The sequence below is a fragment of the Poromitra crassiceps genome, assembly GCF_964638095.1.
Source record: "Poromitra crassiceps genome assembly, chromosome: 22".
Classification (NCBI taxonomy): domain Eukaryota; kingdom Metazoa; phylum Chordata; class Actinopteri; order Beryciformes; family Melamphaidae; genus Poromitra; species Poromitra crassiceps.
Window position 1 is genome coordinate 17,205,103 of NC_139647.1, and position 25,000 is coordinate 17,230,102.

Below are 25,000 nucleotides of genomic sequence, written 5' to 3' on the forward strand. Positions count from 1 at the left end.
ACACACAAACACAAACAGTCTCACTAAACACCCTTAACTTACACACACGTATGTCACTTTATGCTGATTGGATAAAAGTCCATTAATGGATAATAGAGAACTAGTATTGCCCGGGGTCAAATATAAACAGAAGTGCGCAAATCAGATTCTCATCAATTTATCGTGCAGTCTCTTTTGCATGTTACAGCCCCCTGGTTACCCCAAATAACTCCACACATCCACAGTGAAGAGAAAGAAATCTGGGGGGAAATTAATACATTTGGGGAGCTTTAGTCCACTGAATCCTTCCAACTGTTCTCCCCGTTTAAACTAATGTTGCCCTGATTGGGCCCCTATTAGAATGGAAGCCTGTCCAAGCCTGTCTGAAACTCAATCTTAGTTCAACACGGTACTACTTTTTCTATGGTAGATTGATGGAAAAAATGTAATTGATGGCAGTGGAAGTCTTCCTCGCGTGATGCCAATGTCCTAAAAAGTCCCCAAACATGGAAAATACCTGATAGAGACATGTGAGACAGGAGACACTACTGAGTGAGTCTCCGTCCCGTCCGTCCCGTCTGTCCCTCAGTCACTCTCTGTCCCAGTCTGTGCCTATCTGTCCGTGTGTGCAGGACCAGTAGAGGATGTGGCTCCCCAAAAGCCAAGACAAGAACATCAAGAACAATAACAAAGGTGGAGTTACAGTAAAAGCTTTGGAACGTTTTCCATGCGATGGGGAATCGGGCCAGATTCCACACAAAAAAATGCAATCACTGGCAAACTATTTCAGAGAGAAGGCCTTGAAGTTGCATGTCAGTGTCAAAGACCTGTGCCTTTATTGAGGAGAGGCTGATATTGGACTGATGGTATTTACTGTTACAAAAGTTTAAAAATGCAACCCCTCTGCTCCCCCCTCTCTTTCACTCTGTCTGTTTTCCATCAAAGACACATTCACAGATGCCAAAACCCCCATTTCCCTACTCCATGTCTGTCTCCATGTCTGTCTTCACCAAAACCCCATTCCCTACTCCATGTCTGTCTCATGAAGTCAATGGAAGTTGTGGGCGGGTTCAAGAGCGAGCCGCTGAGGAAAAGAGAGTGCTTCTCGTGTGACCGGGTTAAGCGTCAGCTCAGCTTCGGCGTGAGCTCTGCTTATGTTAAGCGCCAGGTGTGAACAAAGGGTAACCCTTACCCCCGGATGTGTTAATGTAGGCTACATCCGTCTTTCCCTGCAGTGCCCCTAGTGGCAAACCTACTGTCCTACAGCTGCAAGCATCTATCACTATACAGCAAAACCACAATAGATAGCGGAAATAAGTGTGAAAAGATGATATTGTAAATATTGAGGAGGTCCTCTCAGACTTGACGTCACGACCGCGACCCGCTGACACAAGGCGTATTATAACATGCGTGCTGGCATGGAGTTTTGGCACCGTGTGTTTGGTGCTCTGTTGAAAGTAAATAGATGAATTAGTGAGCGGGCACGACTCTCATTCCTCATATGTGATCACTTCAGCACATTCACATTTGACTGCACTCCTTCAACCCAAACTGATTGGAACCCGGTTCTGTTTCCTGGCTGTTCTGTGGTTATTGGCATTGGACGGTGAGAAATGAGAAAGAGGGGAGGGGAGAAAACAACACAGAACACACGGATATGGAATGTGCTTCAGTTAACTGTCTGAAGCTACTAAACGTTCTGATGAAATGCAACTTGAACACACACACGCACGCGCACGCGCGCATGCACACGCACGCACGCACGCACGCACACACACACACACACACACACACACACACACACACACACACACACACACACACACACACACACACACACACACACACACACACACACACAGACCAGCTTGTGGAATCACTGTTATCTGTGAGGAAGAAAAATCATCAACTGAAATTGATGATTTATTTTCTATCTCTGTAACTGACTGTTACATATGAAATCATAAAACAGTAGCAAAAAAAATATGTCGGATCACAAACCCCAATGTCACATAAAATACAAGCGTACAGATGAGAGGGTAATATGCTTTAATAAGATATCAGTGCAGAAACACAAACTTCTTATTGGGTTAAATTCCCCATACAGTAATAACAATAATAACAATATGATAATAATAAGGTCAAAATGAATTTTATTATAGTAAAAAAAAATAGGCAGAATCAGCTAATATAACTGTATGACATCAAAAAAGAAAACAAGAAGCTGAACGTGGATCCCATTAGAAAAACACACACAAAAACAAACCCCCTTGCGTTACACTGACAAGAAGAAAATGCTGATATTGTCTTTAAAGAAGAAGTGCAATGTAGGTTAACATACGTTAATGTAGGTTAACGTACGTTAATGTAGGTTAACGTACGTTAATGTAGGTTAATTTTGTGACTTTGTTTTGGAGATCCTTCAAGTGGCACAGTATCTACAGCACTAGGAGGACTGGTGAGAAGCATTCAATTGCTAGGATAGATTTTTTTTTCCGACTTCCATCTAGCCAATTCTTTACACATACGTTAACAAATTTGTGTTCAAATCGCACCCGTTGTCCATCTGAGGGTCTGTTCTAGGCCCGAGTCTGCGGTGGACTTTCTGGTTTCCAAAAAGCAACTTAGCACCGGGATCATTCTATATTCCAGTAAAAGTCAGAAATAAAGAAAAAATAATAGTGTTATTATAAAACTGTTTTGAAAGTGCTATAAAGTGCTTTTCTGGAAACCCAATCCAACTCACTTTGGTTTCAATTATTAATCGTTCAAGTAAAGAATAAAAATAATATATTTTGAACTTGGATTAAAAAAAACATACAAATAGGAATCCTCCAATCGGTTAACTTGGAATTAAATTAAATTAATTAAATTGACAGGCTACTGTACTTATTACAAAATTATTACTGATGTGGAAATAGAGCAAATCACGGGTTACACTGAGCGTCTTCGTAAGGCTCTTTTTGTGCCTAAAATCATTTGTATTTTTGAAAAATACTGACTGATTAATTTCAAGTAACAGTCAGAGTCAACAGTTTCCCCCCAAAATGCAGCAATTTAGCTGCTGAACTTTCCCCCCCTCATATTTTTGCATACACCTGATTTCTAAAGTGAACGAGTAAATCCACGAACTTCCATCTATACAGAAGCACGTTGGGTATTGAAATCCCCGCCCTTTTGCAGCATTTCATACTGTGCAGTTTTTCTGCTCTGTGCAAAATACAGTATTATCATCTTTTTTATAGTGATATATCTACTCTCCTTTTAGCTGAGATAGAGCTTACTTATAGTTTGTTTTTACAGTACAGTAAATGCCCTATCAATCCATCTCAATAAAGCACCATACTTTATGTATTAAGCCTGAAATCAAGTCACCTGACGATCACTAACGTTAGCTTAGCTACAGCGACTGTGGAAACTCACACAGCCAATGTGCTCATTGTTCAGACGTGGGTCTGAGAATAAATAAATAAGATGGCTAGAAATTATACATCCTTTCATGTCCTTGTGTTGAGTTATTCTTGGCCATGGGGGATAATTAAATAGGAAATGTCCCACATTGTCCCAAATGTCCCACATTCCACTGGCTTTGGCACAGTAAAGATAGGAGCTAAGGTTCTCAGCTTCTGTCATGTCTTTGGAGTTCACAGCAGATTCAGTCCCTTTAACAACAAGAGGGTCGGTCTTTTCGCCTCGGTCAAAATGTACGAGGTGCGCTGACAGGCGAGGGCGGTTAGATTTCACGCCGCAGCTGTTCGAGTTAAAATAGACGTTTCAATGCGTGAGAAAGGGGAAGAAAAGGTTTGGAAAGAGAGAGAGATGAGTGAGTGGAGGAGTGGAGAGAGAGATATGCGTCAGTGGGCAGGCTGAGCACGATGCATCTCTCCTCATCTGTCACTCAACTCTCTTCTCATATTGTCATAAATCACAAATTCTGTCCTTCTCAGGATTATGTCTGTCTTTTGGTTTTCTCAGCTGTAATGACCATGTGGCTCGCCCACGGGGATCTCAAATCCTCACGTTGTTCATGACTTTCAACCTCACTGACTCCAAACGAATGGAGTGCAATCCTTAAAAGGCTCCTGTGTGTCAATACAGGAGTTTAAGATTTTACTTTTTTACTCCAATATTTGTGTTTATCTATTTACACAATACTCATTCATCGTGTTTTTTGACTAATTACAGTGTAGACTGTACAGTCTCCATCACCAAGACACAGGCCATCAAACTGTTACCGTAAATGAAACAAATCCGCTTTTTTAATATTTGAAAAATCCTAAATGTTTCAGTGCATCGCCCTCTCTCTACATCTTCAGCATTGTCCATATCTCTGACAGCATTGGTGCCTGAAACACCACATTTTGAGCAGCTCCATCAGTGCATGGTAGCCACGGAGCTGTCAACGACTTTGGCGGACAGGATGTATCCTCAAACAAACCTCAGGAGAACCTTTACTGTTCAGTCAAGTCTCCATTCAACCAAGCCTAAAACCCACAAGCAGCATCACCAGCAGACTGTCAGATAGGCTGATGATGCAGGGGAATCCTGTTCCTCAACAAACAACCTTGCAGCATTCGACCGTGACCTCTCTGGCTGTCGTCACCAGGGGGTTCTACACTGGGTTCTAACAGGGTTCATAGTGGAACGTGTTTAGAGGAGGCTATCGAGAACCTTTGGGCTACACAGCCTGGGGGGTTATTATGGAAGCATCCAAACTGTAAAATCATATTATAGACATTTTAGGATTTTTTTGTCAATTGAGAACTGTTGTGATACAGATAGAACTGGGTCCATGCTTAGCATTTGACTTGAATTTTGATTGTGAAGTATCATTAGAAGCAGTGCTATAGAGGCTATTATCACATGCAGTGCTGGACTTGCTACTGCAGTTTGTTCTGGTCTTGTTTCTATCGTTAGTTAAGGCATCCACGCCCACACGAGTTTAAGAGAGCAAGCTAAATTTAAGCTGAAAACCCAAAGGCCTAAATCCTCCCCTTATTTCCCATAAATCCTACCCTTCTTTTCCTGTTATGGAAGAATATCCCAAATTTGAGGATATTCTTCAATAACAGGAAACGAAGATTTCCCCATCTTTAGCTGAGAAAGGAGTGAGAGAGGATGGGCGATTATGATTTTATCCGGTAATAATCCCCCAGAGGTGAAGGAAGCCGTCTACAGATTGGAGGGAACAAACTCTGTGCAACTTGAAGGGCAAACTTCAGACAACCATACGGTAACGATAAGGCACTTTATACCAGTTAGAAATCAACTTTAAAGAGAATTTCAGCGGCAACATAAAGCAAAAACATAAAAAATACAGTGTTAGTGGAAGTGGATCCAAGAGATGTAATAATAAAAGTTGTTTCTAAAAATGAAGGAACAGATACATCGTCTACGAAGCAACAATTGCGATTGGAAAACTATGCGATTAACTCGGTGGCAACGTTGCCTCGTTTACAATATTCAAAAATGCTACATGTCGTAAAAGTGAAACTTAGAAAACGGTTATTCACCTTTCATATGATTTTTTTCCCCGTCCTTTTCTTTTTTCGTTTTTATCAACAAAAACAGTACTGGCCTGCCGACAGATTCAATACATATTTTAAGCATAAAACTTACAGAAAATACAGAAGATATCACAACGAGAAACCAGCACTAAGAGAGTTTTGCATCAACATAAAGGAATCTGTTCCATCTGCATCTACAGGGGGTAGATAGGACAAAGTACCAGAACACATAAACACTAAAAACACCATCTTCCACATTATAGTGCTGTCTTTTAAATATATAACATATACAAAGCTTATAGGATTAATACTCAAAAGTGGTCACCACACAAAGACAATTACCTCAGAAAATAGAGTGACAGTAAGACAACAACAACAAAGATTGTGAGAGAATATAGGATAATATGGGAAAGAGAGAGAGGAGGGAGGAACAGGTAGGAACGTGTTAGTAAGTTTTCACTGAAGGCATATTCTGAAGGCATATTCTCATTGATATTATCAATGGCATTTTGATGAACAACAGGGGTCACATTGCATTTTGCTTGTCTCAAAAGAAAATTGAAACCATACTTCTCTAACTCTACACTCCAATCATGAATGCTCAGCAATTTCTCAATTAATCATTCATTCATGTCAAAGCGTTCGGATATCAGCGCCGGCCGCGCTGCGTCTCCAATCGCAAGAAAACGGGCCTCCTTGTCCTGAATGATCACGAGGAATAACGCGTCCTCTTCACTTTACAGGCCGCTGAAACTAAAGCTGCTGTCCCTATATGTATATGTATATGTATATGTACATATGTATAGTGTGCTAAGCTAGCGCTACATCCTGTCCTACACTATGTGAGATCCTGGTGAACAGTCATGTACTTTGTGCATTGCGTATAGTCCGTAATATGTCATCATACAAGCATGTACATGTATATACCAACATTCAAATTGCACATCTTATTTGTTTGGCAAATACGGCTAATTTTGATGGTAATAACGATCAAAATTAAGTCTATAAGTGTTTGCTCAATGGGATGACTGAGCAATAAGGAACAAACCCTGTAGTCCACACAAGCTATTTACCTGACTGAGAGAGAGAGAGACAGAGAGAGACAGAGAGAAAGAGAGAGTGAGACAGAGAGAGAGACAGAGAGAAAGAGAGAGTGAGAGAGAGAGAGAGAGAGAGAAAGAGAGAGACAGAGAGAGAGAAAGAGAGAGTGAGACAGAGAGAGAGAAACGGAGAGAGTCAGAGAACTGTTTAGGAGAAAAGACAGAAGAGATTACTTACGTCAAACTTAAAGTAGAGCACATGACATGCATTGCAATATTATATTTATTGGTGTGCCTACGAGAAAGACACAAAATAGAAGGAGAGAAGGAACAGGTAGGTCGAGATATTAAGGAATAAAGAAAATAAACGATAAACAACATGGCAATGATATAGTAAAGTGGCTCATTGTTATGGATATAAGACAATGTAGCTCAATTCAATACAACACAATAGACTCGTGATAATAAGTAAAATGCCAATACAATGTGTATAATTTATGGCAATAAAGTTGACCCAAACAGAACACAAGCCATCGTTAACATCGTTAAGTATACAGTGAGAGGAGGCCTCGCACCGACACTCGTCCTGATTCAATGTGATGACGTCATGATTCAGGTGGGAGGGATTCAGGCAACAAGAGGCGGAGCTGATACTGTGTGTGTGTGTGTGTGTGTGTGTGTGTGTGCGCGTGTACGTGTGTTTGGGGAAAAGGCTGGTGCTTGAAAATAGGGATGGAACAGAGGGCACACTAAGCGGAGGGTCACAGCGCTCCTCCTCTTAGTGTGTAGGCAGTATGTCTATGTCTGTAGCTTTTCTCCTGAGGACCAGAGGAGTTATAGGGTTAGCGTTGAGATGGTGCACAGAGGCCTCCACAGAGAGTGTGAGGGGAGGAGAGGAGCTGGGTGAGAGTTTGTGTACTAGACAGGTTGCGGGTTTGAATGCCGTGCCTCTATGTAGCCTGGCACGGCCTTGTGGTTTCTCACCTTGGGATACGGTTGTAGATGTTTGGCACGCGACAGGGACAGAGTCTGGCTTCAAGGCAGGTTGTGTGTTTGAATCCCACGTACTGTAGGTGACCTGGCGCTGATATCTCAGATGTTTGGAGGTGGGAGGAGGACTAGCTCCACAGCTACGGCTGTAGGCGCAGGACTACGAAACGTGACGGGGATGAGAGCAAGCTAAATAAGGCAGACTGTGGGTTTGAATAGCATTCTCTAGGTGGCTCGGCCTGGGGCTCTCAGGAGGCCCAGAGGTGCCCAGGTTGGAGATACAGGTCCAGGCTTTGAGTCGAGGTTACGGGAGAAAGTCTGGTCTGGGTTTGGAGGAGGCGGCGGCTCTAGGCGGACTGGTCCAGGGCCCGCAGGAGGTCACTGCCCTGCAGGAGGTGCAGGCTGCCCTGCAGTGGGACATTGACCTCGCAGTCGTAACGAGTCAACTCTGGCAGACAGTACGTCTGGAACGATGGGCCCAGCAGACGACTGGCTACACCTGGAGATAAGCAGACAGACAGAAAGGCGAAAAGCGAGTGAGTCAACCAGAAAAAGTGAGTCAACCAGATACAAGCAGACACGGACATAAGTAGACTTCTAAGCAAACAGACAGACGAGCAGGTAGACAGACAGGTGGAGAGATAAGCAGACAGAAACAGAGAATGTGTGGGGAGATGGTTCCATTTCTATCTTCAGCCAGAATAGATAAGTCGTGACAAAACAGAGGGAAGCTACTCTGACGTCTCTGAGATCAGCTTGTGATCGTTGCCTGGCGTGACGTGAGAGAAATCGTTAAGTCTGGCGTCAGTCTGTCAGGTGGAATGTTTCCGGTGTGAAGAAGGAGAAGGAGAAGGTCCTGAGAGATCCCGTGGGAACTAGGAGAACCAGTTGCCGCTGGTCCTATCAGCACTGTGAACGTTTACTTGGAAACGGAGAGGTAACCGGGGAGTGGCATCTCAACAGCAAAACTATTTCAAATGTATTTCAAAAGCAAAACGATGCCTGAGCACAATTCGGTGGTAGACATCTTTTCAATGAATTGTAAAACGACTTAATCAGTTACAAACTATACAAGGTGCCAGCTGAGGTTGGAGTCAGCGCAGACCCACTTCAGACTTTTTGGATTCTACGACGTGAACAGAGTTGTGTCAAAAGCAGGCCAGCTCACCCTCTGTCTTGTTGGAGGGCAGCATGCGGGGCAGCATGCGGTATTCTCTGTAGTTGCAGCTCTGTTGGGGGAAGGGTTTCTTCTGCGCACCACCTATCACACTTCCTGTATACTGAGACTTCCTGTGTTGCTGCTGCTGGGGGCTGAGGCGCTGGGACACATCGCCTGGCAGAGAGAGGGAGAGGAAGAGAAAATCTGTCGCACCAAAAGCAACAAAATAGCCTAAAATATTACAGAATGAAAAGTCACTTTCTGCTACAAACGGGTCAAATCTGTTGCCGCAAAACGGATCATCGTAGTCGCGCATACGCACACACGCACACACACACGCACACACACGCACGCACACACACATGCACACACACACACACGCGCCATACCTTCAAGAGAGCCTGCGCTGAGGGAGCGATCCATGGTCACACAACTATCACTCCTCATCTTCTTCCACATAATTTCTGATGGTTGACTTTCACCCTAACAAACACAAACACACGCACACGCACACACGCACGTGCACCCACACATGCACAGACACAGACACACACACACACACACACACACACACACACACAGTCAAGCACGTTGACAGAGAGAGACTAAGGAATGATGACAGACTCACAGAAGCCATTAAAGTAATATGAGAGAGGTCTGGAAGAAGGAAGCATTATTCCATACTCTTCTTCCTAGTTTGTATTGGAAAACAATGAAAATGTCAGATGATGTCTTCTTCAATACAAAGTTTAGATGACTTAAATGGATATATATATATATATATATATATATATATATATATATATATATTTTTTTTTTTTTTTTTTTTTTTTAATTGTTTTATTCTCAAACATGTCATTATTTTAGGTCTCAATGTCTCAAGATAACTGATAACTATCTCTGTTCATGTCAGTAATACTTTTTTTTTTTTTTTAATTAAACTTAAATTCACAGACCCCTCCCTCCCCCTCTTTTCCCCAGAGGAGCTTCAAATGAGACTCACCACACCCATCTGGTTGAAGGAGCGCTTTATACTGCCGGCCACGCCCACTCTGGCTGGACTCATGTCTCTGTAGGCTTGTACAAAGTTCTCCATGGACCTGCTCACACGCACACGCACACGCACACACACACACACACACACACGCACACACACAAACACACACACAAACAAACGCACAAGATTTAAAAGTCAAATTGTATGCTATTTTTAGCTGTTTAAAACATGTCTCACGGGTTATGAATTCTGTTGCAAAAACATTCTCAAATCCAGCCTCTGTGGGACTTCTCTTAGCTCTCCCCTCATTAACTATGCACTGTTTTAAAGGGGCGTGGCCTCTGATAAGATGCTCTGTTTGAAAGGGGCGTGGCCTCTGATAAGATGCTCTGTTTTAAAGGGGCGTGGCCTCTGATAAGATGCTCTGTTTTAAAGGGGCGTGGCCTCTGATCAGATGATCTGTTAGGATAGATCCATCATGGTGCAGTCGATTGTTTCCTGGACAATTTGAGCAGGAAACCACTTGACCCAGTTGTGTTATGACTTCCTGTTCAAAACACCGTCTGTTTTACCTGCTCACTAGTACCAAAGAACTTTTATGGAAAGAACTGAAAGCTCCATATTGCCCCATTGCAACATCAGCGCCCAGCAGCCTCCGCCATTTTTTATTTTTGGAAGCGTGACAGCGCCAAAAGAACCTCGCACAGGCTCGCAGTGGTCAGCTGCGGTAGCGCGGGCCCCTATAATCAGCCTCTCTAAACAGTCTCAACGGGAGAACACTCTAAATTTCGTGGATTCACATCTTTTCTGGGCGTACTGCAAATCTTGACTGAAGTGGTGTAGTGCAGGGATGTAAAACAACAACCATATTGTGGAAACTAAGCAAAATGTTTCGTTTTCTTTGTTTAGTTTTTTCAAGATAAATAGCTAATGCGGCTGTCGTCCACTCCGTCAGAAGTGTGTTGCCGTGGTTTTAACCTCGGGTCCTTTGCATTTACTATTTATCTTGAAAAAACTGAAAGAAAAAAAAGAAAAATTTTGCTTAGTTTCCACAATATGGTTGTTGTTTTACATCCCTGCACTACACCACTTCAATCAAGATTTACAGTACGCCCAGAAAAGATGTGAATCCACGAAATTTAGAGTGTTCTCCCGTTGAGTTACTGTTTAGAGAGGCTGATTATAGGGGCCCGCGCTACCGCAGCTGACCACTGCGAGGCGCATTCTGTTTCCAAAAATGGCCGGAGTTTCGTCTCTTTCCTTCCATGCTCTTTGCTAGTACTGTGCTGTCACAGGAAGTGTCAACACAACAGGAAGTAACTGGCTGAGTTATGTGTTGGAACATAAGGTGAATAGGAAGAGGAACATTTGTGACAGATGACGGGACATTTACTCATCTATTTATTTATCCCCTTTAGATGCCATGCCAGGCTCTTTACAGTATGTCTCATATGTGTGATTCTGTGTCCCTAAACCAGATGGATAGTTTAAAATGTGAATTCAGCTATGATGCTTTCATCGTTGTCTCACCTCTGTTTCTGCATACGAGTTGTAATGTCCTGCTGGCAGGACGGGCGCGGGCGCTCCTCTCTTGATGGGTAGGTCTTGGTCTGCTGTGGGTAGGTTAACAGGGGGTCTGGGGGCCACTGAAGGTCGTGCATGCCACCCACCACGGAGGACAGAGGGATGCTGGCTGGGGCCTGGTGGTACAGAGGATTCTCCAGGTGCCCCGCCATGTAAGAGCCTGTCCTGCGGCACGCGGCCCTCCGGCTGGGGCCCCTCTCCTCCCCCCCTGGGGCCCAGGCTGCAGCCGGCTGGGGCTGGAGGTACTGGCCCTGGAGGAGCGGTAGGGAGGCCAGAGGCTGGAAGAGGCTGGCCACGTTGCTCAAGCCGGGCTGGGCGGCCGGGTAGTGAGGGGTCAGGCTGTGGCCCTCCAGGGAGTCTGCTGCCGGCCCCCATTCCAGAGACTCGGCCTCGGGGACCATGGGGTGCAGCTGGAAGTCCTCTCCGTCCATTTGGATGTAGGGAGCCAAAGTCTCCAGTTCCACATCACTCAGGTCCATCTGGGAGAGAGAATGGGGTACATGGTGTGTTAAGCTGCGTTCACACCGACCTATTAAAGTTTTTCACTGGCATCAAGTTTACATACAAAGTCAATGCAATTGACTTGAGCGATTGAGCGTATATTCGCCCAGGAGAAAAATCGCTGGGTGTCCGAGCGACAGAGACAGAGTGATAGGGAGAAAATACGTTCGTCGCCGAGATTAAATATCCCAACTCGAGCGAAATTACGCTGGCATCAGTCGCTCGCTGTTCAATTCTGATTGGCTGCCGTGTGAGAGTGAGTCAAGGATCACACTGGCTTGGAACAAACTGCTGGTTTATTGTGTGGCAACAAACCGCATTGACAGCTGATTGACAGGCTGACAGCTGACATGAAGTGAAGTCTGTACTACCTGTATAGAGCTCGCGTTAGGAGCACGCCTTATAGGCTTAGCTTGTAAACAACTACGGTGGCTCGTAGTGGACAAACATCATGACATTGCATAACGTTATAGCCCCCAGATGTCCGTCAATTATTGTGCCTGTTGACGAGCGATTTAAACAGAGCGACAGAACGATTCCAAAGGGTTGAATCGAGCGATGGAGAGAAAAATAAATATCTCGGTGTGAACACAGCTTTAGAAAAAAGTTGGAACATATAATTGGATGCAAAGATTCACCAACTCTGTTACCCAACACACACACTCACACATGCACACACATTTTACACACACACACACACACGCGCGCGCGCACACACACACCTCAGAGTTTGCAGGGCTGTGGCAGTCCTCTGTGTCCAGAGTCCAAGAGTCCATGAGTTTCTCGGTCAGTTCTGCCTTCAGGTCGCTCTCGATTGGGCTATAGTAGTCACCTGGGCTACTGGGCTGTAAGGAGGGGAGGGAGGGAAGTGCAGACAGAGTACAGAGAGAGAGAGAGAGAGAGAGAGAGAGAGAGAGAGAGAGAGAGAGAGAGAGAGAGAGAGAGAGACACACACGGAGAGATGAGTTATGACAAAGGCGCTATTCACTGCTAAGTGACTGTCTGTTTCTTCCAAAGATCCACCCCCTCTATTCTCACACACACTGCCCACTGTTGGAGGCCTCCAACTCCCCCCGCTGCCCCCCACTGGCCACAGAGAGACGATCTCTGAAAGCAACAGAACCAGTCACTTGCATGCAAAGTAATCAATACTTTCAGTTCTGGATCCCAGTCATTCAGTCAATCGAGTCTCCCTCCTTCCTGGTTCCGTACCGTGGAGCAGCTGCTGAGGCTGGGGGTAGCGCTGCCAGGCGGCGGGTGCTGTGGCACGGAGAACGTCCCGGCGGTTCCGCCCATGTTAGCCATGTCCCCCGGCACTGGCATCAGGACCGGCACCGGCGCCGGGCCTGACTTGTGGCTCTCGCTGGCCCAGGACGGAGGTCCCGGAGGCGGCATGGAGGTGGCAGACACCTGGGCGCACGCCGGTGGCTGCTGGGGCTCCTCAAACTGAGGGCGACCTGTCATCACAGATGACAACAGCCAGTTGAGAAGTGAAGGTAAAGGGCATGGTGCAGGTTGGAGACCACATTGCATTAATATGTGGAAGGGGTATATAGCACTGGGATTTGGGGGAATTTTTTTTTTTTTCAATCACACATAGCTGCGTTTAGACTAGTTTTTGTAACCAGCAGGGGGCACTGGTCCATTTCATGGAACTACCTTTTGTGATGTCACAGGGATGCAATAGTCACCTTTAGATGACAGTCACATTTTTCAGCCCAAAATATGAGGATTTCTGAATGGTTTTATGTCTGCCCTGGTATCTGTCACCTTTTTTCACTCTCTCATGACTTTGCATCCCTGTGTCAGCCCCAGCAGAACATTCTCTTCTTGTGATGTCACTCCTGTTGTTATGTCACATGCCCATTTATAAAATACCACCTTTTCCTCCATATTTATACCCTGGGGGCCTGTGTGTGTGGGGGAAGGGGGGGGATCTTTGTCTTTTTGGAGTGTTTCCACTGTAATCATGAGCCCAAAATGTCAATTCAGATTTTTCTTTAACCTGCACCATGCTCTGAAGGACATTTCTATGGAGATTATGGTTCAGATATTATGAATTTTATTTTCAAGCATTTAATTTATATGATAAAATGACACGTTGAAAAAGAACAGAGTATGAAGTGGATTCTGACCAAAGTCCAGGTCGATGATGGTTTCTCCGGGTGTTGGAGCCAGCTGGGCCAGGTCTTCCGGCTCCTCTTTGAGCTTGGTATAGAGGCCGTTGTCCGGCTCTTCGGGCACGCCCGCACTGAAGAAGCTCGTCATGTGGCACAGCTTGAACGACGACTCTGTCTGCTCCGCGGAGAGGATGATCGACTTCTCCTCGATGTCACTGCAGAGAGAGAGAGAGAGAGAGGGAGAGAGAGAGAGAGACAGAGAGGGAGAGACAGAGAGGGAGAGAGAGAGAGAGAGAGAGAGAGAGAAATTTCAACTGAAATTCCTTTACACTAGGTTGTTTCATATTGAGTTTCATATCAAGGAGAATGGATGTTCTTACCTGAGGACATAGTTGATGCAGACGATACCCTGGGGCTGAGAGTTGCGGCTGTTGTAGATGACGGTTCCCTGGGTTTCTATCCAGACGTAGCCTCCATTCTTAGCCAGCATACGGTACTGACCACTCACTGCCTGACCCTTGGTACACACTGCAGGGAGAGAGAGAGAGAGAGAGAGAGAGAGAGAGAGCGAGAGAGAGAGAGAGCGAGCGAGAGAGAGAGAGAGAGAGCGAGAGAGAGAGAGAGAGAGAGGTGGAGAGAGAGAGAGAGAGAGAGAGAGCGAGCATGAATAATGATGAGAGTATGAAATAACAATCTGATATCATCAGATTGGGGTAGAGCGGTGGATACAAAATAGCATTTGAGACCCAATAGCCTTACTGTATCACCAGCAAGTGGCTACTGAAGGCTTAGGTCTGAGATGTAATTGGCTATTCTGTTCTGTAAATATATTCGTGCCAATCACCTCTGGCCATGTTCAGACTAGGAGGCCAAATCTGATTTGTGAACTTTAGTGACCTATTAATGACTTTATCCAGATTGGTTTTATGAATCTGGACGCTCCAAGTCTGATTTGTGTCACTTGTCCCAAGCCACATACTGTACGGAGGTCTGGACACACAGAGGCCATTTACACCTGGCGCTAACATGCATTTTCTGTGATCAGATTGCAATCGGATTGTATTTTATCACTTCAGCCTGATTCCATTTACACCTGGCGTTAAGATGCATTTTCTGCAATCTGATTGCAATCAGATTGCAGAAATGGTTGCCCTCTAAATCCGCATAAAGTTGCTGTATCCAGATTGAGAGGACACATTGCATTTACACTTGTGTTCAATGTGTACACAATGCATCCCTGACCACCTCCGGAGGTGGTTTGGCCGATCAGATTTGCAATCCTTCTTCAATGCGTTTTGGGGGTGTTTACACCTGGCATTTCAAGTGATAAAACACAATCTGATTGCAATCTGATGGCAGAAAACGCATGTTAATGCCAGGTGTAAATGGACACACAGATCCGACTTGAACACTTGCCCAAATCAGATTTGTGGCAGTGTGGACACACTCCCAAATCAGATTTGGGAAGCCAATCAAGATCATGATGATGAATGACTTTAGCAGCAAATCAGATTTGCCTGTAATGTGAACATGGCTCAGAGATTTCATGAAACCTGTAATCCTGCAACATTACAAAAGCAGTCTGTCGTCCAAACCTCAAACCACCCCGAGTGTCTGACTCTGTTTTGTATCTGCGTTAAATTCAAACTTGAATCGCTGACTTTATTTAGGAAAAAAGAAAAAAGTATTTATTTTAGTTGAGAAGCTCTGAAAACAACCAGCAGGGAGAAGTGGGCTGTTTGACTCGAGCTGAGAAGGAGATGTTCTGGCTGTGGACCAAGGTCCAGCACTGCCGTGGGAAAGGAGCAGAACTGCGGTCGTAGAGTGTACATAAGGGCAGTGACTCTGTGTGTGTGTGTGTGTGTGTGTGTGTGTGTGTGTGTGTGTGTGTGTGTGTGTGTGTGTGTGTGTGTGTGTGTGTGTGTGTGTGTGTGTGTGTGTGTGTGTGTGTGTGTGTGTGTGTGTGTGTGTGTGTGTGTGTGTGTGTGTGTGTGTGTGTGTGTGTGTGTGTGTGTGTGTGTGTGTGTCTCAGGGCGATATGAACACGCAGCACAACGCGCTGCTAACATGTGCTGATGTACCGGTGGGTCACGTTGGCCATGAGAGCTGCTTGTCTGTGTCTGTTCTTTATCTCAACACACTCAGGACCGCAGACATGGACCAGTCAGAACTAACAGACAGGAACACACGCATGACACAAAACACACAAATACACTACACACACACACACACACACACACACACGCACACACACACACACACACACACACACACAACACACACTGCTGTCACGTTGCAGCATGTGGTTTTGAAGAACTGAAGGTTTTGAACGTCAGTCATGTTTCTTGTCTTGTTTCTGTTGCTTTCATTGCGAGCTTCTAATGACAGTTCTGTCACTGAAGACAACAGCCATGACTCTCTCTCTCTGTCACACACACACACACTTGCACGCACACATACACACACAAACACACACGCACACACACACACAAGCTTGCACGCACGCACACATAAACACACACATACACATACACACACACACACACACACACACACACACACACATAAACACTCACACATGCAGAATGTCATTAAGAGCGTAATGGAGGCCGCCTGGCCCCCTGTCCACCCTGTGTGTGTGTGTGTGTGTGTGTGTGTGTGTGTGTGTGTGTGTGTGTGTGTGTGTAGCAGCAGATGTGCGTTATCAGGCCATCGCTGGCAACACTTAATACAATAAAAGACATCTTAATGCTCTGCTCTCTCTCTCTCTCTCACACACACACACACACACTCACTAAAACACACACTGGTGCACATGGAACCCGCGTTGTGTGTGTGCTGTGGTTCTGCAGGAGCTGGATTGAGCCACTGCAGGAGGCGGTGCTGCTGCTAGCTCGTGAGCAACGTACACGATGCACTCTGTCCAGCCCTGGTGCACTCACTTTGCCTCAGGGGACGGAAAGGTGACTATGATCTCCAACCTGGCCTTTCTGCCTAACGTTGTGGGTTCTTGTTGTCGTATCACTCTATAGTGGCCATATCTGCTCCTCCAGGGGAGCAACAGACCCAGATGTTGTGGCCAGTCCGTGCCCTAAGCACTTATATGGACAGGAGAGACTGACCTCCAAGTGGATACGACCCAAGACGTCGTTTTTACAAGCAGCTGAATACGTTTCAACGTTTAGCGCCCTCTAGCACTCGTGTGAATATCAGCCCAGTCAAATTACAACCTGGTGCGGGATTTGAACCTGGGGCCCCTGGCTTGATAGAATGGATAGAATGGAGAAAAGATAGGGAATAAAGAGGGTGGGGGGGGGGGACGTCTCTTTTTGAATAAAAAAAGGCCGTGCAGCGCCACCTGGTGGCTGTACTCACAGTTGTGGTGGCTCTTGGTGACACTGTCTGAGTCCAGGGCGTGGTAGAAATCGTAGATGGAACGGCCCAGCAGCTCCTCAGGAGTGTAACCCATCAACTCTGTTACCCTGCAAGACACACACACACACACGCGCACACACACGCACACACACACACACACACGCACACAAACACACACACTTTTTTCACTTTCCTGTCTTCCTTCTTGCACGCAACCTTCCTCAGAACAGAACTTCAAAAGGCTTCCCACACGACTTACGAATCAAAGAAGAGGGCATTAGTCTCTCTCTCTCCCTCGCTCTCTTGAGGGCATAGTCTCTCTCTCTCCCTCGCTCTCTTGAGGGCATAGTCTCTCTCTCTCCCTCGCTCTCTTTCTGGGAAACGTTAATCTCTTCGCGTCCCTCTCATCACGAGGTGAATTTGTTCATGACGATCTTGATGCTGGCATCACGTTACCTCGAGGGGGGGAGGGGGGGGGGGGGGGGGGGGGGATTCAATCTCTTTTTAAATCCCTTGTTTTCAATTCATCTCTGCCTCTCTCTCCCTCTGGTCTTTTCCGAATCCCCTTCAACACGGCGCACCCGGGTCTTCACGTGCCAAACTCCACGTTCACACAACGGAGCCGAATACAGACTTTACCGTCACCTGCACCCAACGTTCCAGACAGTGTTGCCAGATGGCAAACGTTGAATTATCGTACCAGAGGGTCAAAATTATCGTTTTTGGAGTGAAATTATCGTACGCCCCCTCCCCAGCACAAAATGATGAAATTATCGTACATTTGGGGGATTTTGGGATTATTGATCGTACAGAGGTCGAAATTATCGTACAAATACGATAATTATCGTACGTCTGGCAACGCTGGTTCCAGAGAAGGAAATGCATCCCCTTTCAACATAAGAGAGAGAGGAAAAGCGATAGTAATTCATGCCATTCAGCATCCATCACAACAAACTTTCCGAGCAGACAGCGCTTCCGGGTCCTGCTTGGCAGAGCCAATCCAGAGCCAAACCTGCGAGAGCCATGAGCCAATCACCGTCAGCGCTGTCCGGTTTGATGTCACAGTGCCACTGAAGCTGCAGACGGCTGCAGCCAGGTCGTATATTCCCTGGCTCCCTCTGCCAGACATTCACAGCTGATCTCATCTCTTCATGTATTATGTTTACATTAATTCAAAACATGATATTCAAGTCATATCCCGTGCCTGCTTCCTATGTCTCCCATCTCTCAGCTGATCTCAGCTTCCCTCTCATCCCAGTCCCGCAGGCTGCACAAAAACCCTGTACACATGCATCCTTTCATCCCTTCATCCCTCAATTCCTCTAACTCTCATTCAGCCAAGAACAGCAACATGGCTTCTGCCCCCACTTTCTCTGTCTCAGCCAACACGGCTTCGGCTAATCAGCCCAACCCTCCTCTGTTCCCAACTGGTCTGTCCTTGTCGCCCCCCCCCCCCCTCAACCCCCCCTCCCTTCCCCATCACCCAAATGTATAACTCACCTGGCTGTCTCTCTAACCATAACACCTCCACAGCTGATCCCTAGCCTTACCTCAGCGCTCCTGCCTTCAGTCATCCAGTTTCAGCATAGCGCTGTCTACAGCAGGTTCTCCAGCCTTCACCACAGCACCACCTACAGCCGGTGCTTCAGTTATTACTACAGCGCCACCTACAGTCAGTCCCCATCAGAACCGATATTGCGCTACCACGAGTTTCAAGTTCCAATACTTCATTGCCTTTCATCATCATTGACAGGAATTCAATTTAGTGAGCTCAATCACAGAACACAACAAGACACGACGACATACCACAGGACGGTCGTCGTGGTCAACCCGCTTCACTCAGGGAATGACACAGAGCCCTGCCATCCAGTTCCAGCATTGGCAGCAGCCAATCTAGGCAGGAGCACCTGGCTACAGGAGGCCACCCCCCCCCCCCCCCCCGCAACTTACATCCAGCAATCGCTGGACTCCTTCATCCCTCATCCCTTCATCCCCTCGACCCCTTCATCTCTCCTCACATGGCAACAGCCCGGCCCACATGGAAACAGCCCGGCCCACATGGCTTCAGCCTGGTCCACATTGTCTATCCTCACCAGTTTTATCTGTCAGCTGCTACAGACGCAGTTTTCTCCAACAGCTACTGCAGACGCAGTCAGCCTCATCTACTGAACAGAGTAGAGTTCACTCCATCAGCTACTGCAAACGCAGTCAGCCTCATCTACTACACAGAGTAGAGTTCAATCCATCAGCTACTGCAGACGCAGTCAGCCTCATCTACTGCACAGAGTAGAGTTCAATCCATCAGCTAATGCAGACGCAGTCAGCCTCATCTACTGCACAGAGTAGAGTTCAATCCATCAGCTACTGCAGACGCAGTCAGCCTCATCTACTGCACAGAGTAGAGTTCAATCCATCAGCTACTGCAGACACAGTCAGCCTCATCTACTGCACAGAGTAGAGTTCAATTCATCAGCTACTGCAGACGCAGTCAGCCTCATCTACTGCACAGAGTAGAGTTCAATCCATCAGCTACTGCAGACGCAGTCAGCCTCATCCACTGCACAGAGTAGAGTAGAGTTCACTCCATCAGCTACTGCAGACGCAGTCAGCCTCATCCACTGCACAGAGTAGAGTAGAGTTCACTCCATCAGCTACTGCAGACGCAGTCAGCCTCATCTACTGCACAGAGTAGAGTTCAATTCATCAGCTACTGCAGATGCAGTCAGCCTCATCTACTGCACAGAGTAGAGTTCAAACCATCAGCCACTGCAGATGCAGTCAGCCTCATCTACTGCACAGAGTAGAGTTCAAACCATCAGCCACTGCAGACGCAGTCAGCCTCATCTACCGCACAGAGTAGAGTAGTGTTCATTCCATCAGCTACTGCAGACGCAGTCTGCCTGATCCACTGCACAGAGTAGAGTAGAGTTCACTCCATCAGCTACTGCAGATGCAGTCAGCCTCATCTACTGCACAGAGTAGAGTTCAATCCATCAGCTACTGCAGATGCAGTCAGCCTCATCTACTGCACAGAGTAGAGTTCAAACCATCAGCCACTGCAGACGCAGTCAGCTTCATCTAACACGCAGAGTAGTGTTCACTCTATCAGCTACTGCAGACGCAGTCAGCCTCATCTAATGCACAGAGTAGAGTTCACTCCATCAGCTACTGCAGACGCAGTCAGCCTCATCTAATGCACAGACTAGCCTCATCTACCGCACAGAGTAGTGTTCACTCCATCAGCTATTGCAGATAGTCTGCCCCATCAGTTACGGCACAGAGCAGAGCAGTTACGCCGTCAGCTGTCGAGATGCAGTTAGCTCCATCTGCCACCGCAGAGTGCAGTTCCATTCATCAGTCACTGCACAGAACGCAGTTCAATTCATCAGTCGCTGCAGACGCAGGTCACTCCTTCAGTCACTGCACAGAATGCAGTTCAATTCATCAGTTGCTGCAGATGCAGTTCACTCCTTCAGTCACTGCACAGAACGCAGTTCAATTCATCAGTCGCTGCAGAAGCAGTTACTCCTTCAGTCAATGCACAGAACGCAGTTCAATTCATCAGTTGCTGCAGACGCAGTTCACTCCTTCAGTCACTGCACAGAACGCAGTTCAATTCATCAGTTGCTGCAGATGCAGTTCACTCCTTCAGTCACTGCACAGAACGCAGTTCAATTCATCAGTCGCTGCAGATGCAGTTTACTCCTTCAGTCACTGCACAGAACGCAGTTCAATTCATCAGCTGCTACAGACCCATCAGCTGCCGCAGAGGCAGTTCGCCACAACAGCCACCCTCACTCCTCCTAACAGGAATACAGACACTTCATCTCAGGAACAGCCACATCATTCTACTAGCTCCTAGAAGCCATCTTAAAAGGCCTCTTACTCGCCATTCTCTCTCCACTCAGCCTCTGTATCAGTTCTCTACATTCGGTCAACATATCTTCAATGGTTAAGCTACTCATAAATCCACGCTTACGCCGGATTCAGGCTGCGGAGGTCCCCCGAATTACTGACCTCACCTGCCTATGGTCTTCTCCTCATCCCAGTCTATCGGTCATAACTACCCGCATTTGCCACTCCAACGGAGCAATAGATTATCAGAGAATCGGTCTCCCGACCTACTTCCACCTCAACTCCTATCTTAGTTATACAAGCCAGCGACTAAATACAACAGTTTCAGGCATGCCACAGGCATCACCTCAACATCCACTCTCTTCATGGAAACAGGAAGAATTGCCACACTATTCTGGTTCCAGAAGTACCTACACCGAGCCTCAGCTCCAGGCTTATCTCCAGAACACTATTCAAGCCACTCCTCCATAGACGTCAGACTGAGCACATCGAACCAAACCATCGAGCCCCTCGACCCTTCGTAATCTCTCGCATGTCGCTTCTGCATCCTGAATGATCTTAACGATCTCCATGATCTTAACGATCTCAATGATCTTAACGATCTCAAGGATCAGTCAAGCTCACGTGCAACTCAGCTCAACTTAATCCGACTTATTTTGGGGGCCTGAAATCTGCTCGGGCTGAAACACGCCTCACGCCAGACCCGCTCGGGCAGACCACGTCTGAGACGGAACCCCCACCCTGAGTCTCCCTCTGCCCCGGTCATCAGGACGTTCCCCCCGGAACACGTGACCTCCTGGAACAGACGGCTCATCTCGCACCCACACTACACCATACACAACTCATTCTCTTCAGTAAAGAACCTTAACGATACTCTTGTTGTGGCGTGGTCCTTGCTAGTGAAATGAAAGTTAACGTTTAACTTAAGTTCAGGAGCTGGGCCACGCCTCAACCACTCCCCCAACTTCCTAACCACCCCTCTAAACCACTCCTCTAATTACGTGGCAATATTACTACACCTGGTTAACCTGCCTCACCCTGTTTGTCTCGATCTCTCGACCCACCCTCCCTCCCTTGTATATCTCATCCCTCAATCCCCTATCCCTTCCCGCACCCCTCAACCCTTAACATCCTCATTCCCTCTCACTAGGCACGGTGCATGCCTCTCCACATCTCGTTCTAGGATCCATCCGGGGGGGGCCTGAAATCTGCTCGGGCTGAAACACGCCTCACGCCAGACCCGCTCGGGCAGACCACGTCTGAGACGGAACCCCCACCCTGAGTCTCCCTCTGCCCCGGTCATCAGGACGTTCCCCCCGGAACACGTGACCTCCTGGAACAGACGGCTCATCTCGCACCCACACTACACCATACACAACTCATTCTCTTCAGTAAAGAACCTTAACGATACTCTTGTTGTGGCGTGGTCCTTGCTAGTGAATAAGTGTTATATGAGCCGGTATCTCCTCACCTCTCGTCACAGTAGGTGAACTTCATGTCCATGCTGTGTCTGCTGAGGAAGGTCTTGCTGTCGAGCGGCGTGTCGATGCTGGACGGGTGTGGGATGGGTTCGCACATCAGGACGGCGCAGGTGAGCGGGGGCTCTTTGAAGCCACACAGCACGCGCTGTGGAGGAGAGCTGGTGTACATCTTCAGGTGGCCGGTGCAGTGCAGCACCTGGAGGGATGAACATACATACACACACACACATGCTGAGGAGATACAGTGAGGAAGCTAAAGGATGGCTCATATCTTTGGTGTTCTGATCTGTGGTGAAATAAACAACTCGTGTGCTGCTTTGAAAGTAAAGGGAAGACTGACGCAGCAATACAAAAAGTCACTATAAAATATGAAATCATGACTTTGAGTTTCTTACTTTACAGACTTGAATCTTTTATATCTACTGTTAAGTCAAGTCAAGTCAAGTTTATTTGTATAGCACATTTCATACACAGAGGCAATTCAAAGTGCTTCACATAAAATGGTTGACAGGAAAATAAAGAAAAGAAGAGAATAAAATGGATATTTAAAAGCATCACAACAAAACTTAAAAAAAAGAGAGTATAAAAAGTGCATTAAGCAACTTCATTAAGCACATAAAATGGTTGACAGGAAAATAAACGAAAAGAAGAAATAAAATGGACATTTAAAAGCATCACAACAAAACTTAAAAAAAAATAGTATAAAAAGTGCAATAAGCAACAGGCGCAGCAGTTGCAGAAAGAGCTAAAACTTATAGAGGACTCATTAGGTTTGCATAGTAGCTGTCAGCAGTTAAAAGCGACGGTAAACATAAAAGTCTTTAGTCTATTTTTAAAAGTAAGTAAGGTTGGGGCAGATCTGAGGTCTACAGGCAATTTGTTCCAGCTAGCAGAAGCATAGTGGGTAAATGCAGCCTTCCCATGATTTGATTTGATCCTAGGGACAGTTAATAAGCTGGACCCTGTTGACCTAAGAGTTCTAGACGGTTCGTAGCGTGGGAGCAATTCAGCTATGTATTTTAGTATTATTGTATTATGTTAAGCAGCACATATATTTAGCGTCTTGCTCTCTAGTTGGCTGTTTAGGCTTCTTAACATTTTCCCCGAGCTAACTAGTGTATCGCTTAGATGTATGTACAAAAGGATATATAGTAAAGTTAAACTAGTATATGAAAAGCTAAACTATGGGGAGTTGTTATATAAGGGTTTCACCGCAATATTATCTACGTCAATTTTGAGGAAAAATATGTTGCTTGAAATGTAAAATATTCCGAATAATGTAGCATCTCTTTCTGACCTTCCAGCTGGCTGACTTGAGGTTGACAGTGCGCCCCCTGTTGGTCACGGTGCATTTCATCCTCATGAAGAAATCCCGCTCAGTGCTCAGCTCTTTGCCCTTCTTACCATAGCCACTGCCTGGAAAACACATGCAGACAGAAAGGAGAGTCAAATTCATATTACTTCCCTGTGGTATAATGTATCATTACTGTATATATATATATATATATATATATATATATATATATATATATATATATATATATATATATATATACATTACATACACACACACACATACGCACACACACACGCACACACATGCATGGCCGCTGTTTACAGTAAATCAACTAAAAAACAAAACTAAATTACAGCTCGTTAACCTGGCATTTATCTCTGGCCTCACATCGTCACTAACCTTAAACTGTAAAACACAGACAGTGATGTGCAATTTCAGTGTAATCATTTACTAGGACTTACATAAATGGCAGCTGCAGATCTACTTGTTATTTACTGGTGAATTGAGCTAAGTTATTATTGAACCTAAATTATTAAATGTTTTCTATTCCCTTACTGTTTCCAAAACTGACCTGTACATTTCGGCAGAACCGACAATATTGGCACACTAGATCCTTGTCTCCAGTGTGTTGTGTGCATAACAAACCTTTAAGAACTGAACAAATATTTTGTCATTTAGGATAATTGCCTTCTGATGCAAAGTATACATGATTATTGTAAGTGTACACATTATTGTCTCATTTTAAAAAAGATTAACATTTTTTTTTAATAAATAATAAATATAAAATTTACCATAATATCTGTTTCCTTAGCATTACTTTAGATTCGTTATACGTTTCAGGTCAATTATCGGCATGTAAATTGACATTGCACATTACCTTTACGTTATTTTAATGCGATTTTCAATTTTTTTTATTCAAGAATTTCATAAAATGTGCTCAAACATAATATGGGGTTCAGCTCCATTTTGCTGTACAAACACAGTAGTTAACTCTGTTTCATAGACTACTGTACTGTGTTATCCTCCTTATCTGTCTGTGGGAAAACGGTCAAGGTTTACCCTCGCTGACGACTACAGCAGGATGTCACCAAGTGGTTACATCATAAGGTCAGAGT

The 25,000-nt window shown here is 45.8% G+C and overlaps 1 protein-coding gene across 2 annotated transcripts in view; it reads right to left on the reverse strand.

Annotated features, from left to right (window-relative positions):
* Positions 1-2,007: 2,007 nt before the first annotated feature.
* Positions 2,008-25,000, reverse strand: part of epas1b (endothelial PAS domain protein 1b) — a 62,810-nt gene continuing 39,817 nt past the window's right edge. For both annotated transcript variants that reach the window (XM_083658134.1, XM_083658133.1), the window contains exons 5-16: positions 23,886-24,004; positions 22,579-22,784; positions 17,253-17,359; positions 14,258-14,405; positions 13,893-14,092; positions 12,970-13,214; positions 12,480-12,602; positions 11,203-11,735; positions 9,679-9,775; positions 9,065-9,158; positions 8,685-8,849; positions 2,008-8,015 (exon numbers count right to left, since the gene is read on the reverse strand). In XM_083658134.1, the coding sequence (XP_083514260.1) occupies positions 7,864-8,015; positions 8,685-8,849; positions 9,065-9,158; positions 9,679-9,775; positions 11,203-11,735; positions 12,480-12,602; positions 12,970-13,214; positions 13,893-14,092; positions 14,258-14,405; positions 17,253-17,359; positions 22,579-22,784; positions 23,886-24,004 (2,189 nt within the window). In that variant the 3' untranslated portion in view covers positions 2,008-7,863. The remainder of the gene's footprint in view (positions 8,016-8,684; positions 8,850-9,064; positions 9,159-9,678; positions 9,776-11,202; positions 11,736-12,479; positions 12,603-12,969; positions 13,215-13,892; positions 14,093-14,257; positions 14,406-17,252; positions 17,360-22,578; positions 22,785-23,885; positions 24,005-25,000) is intronic.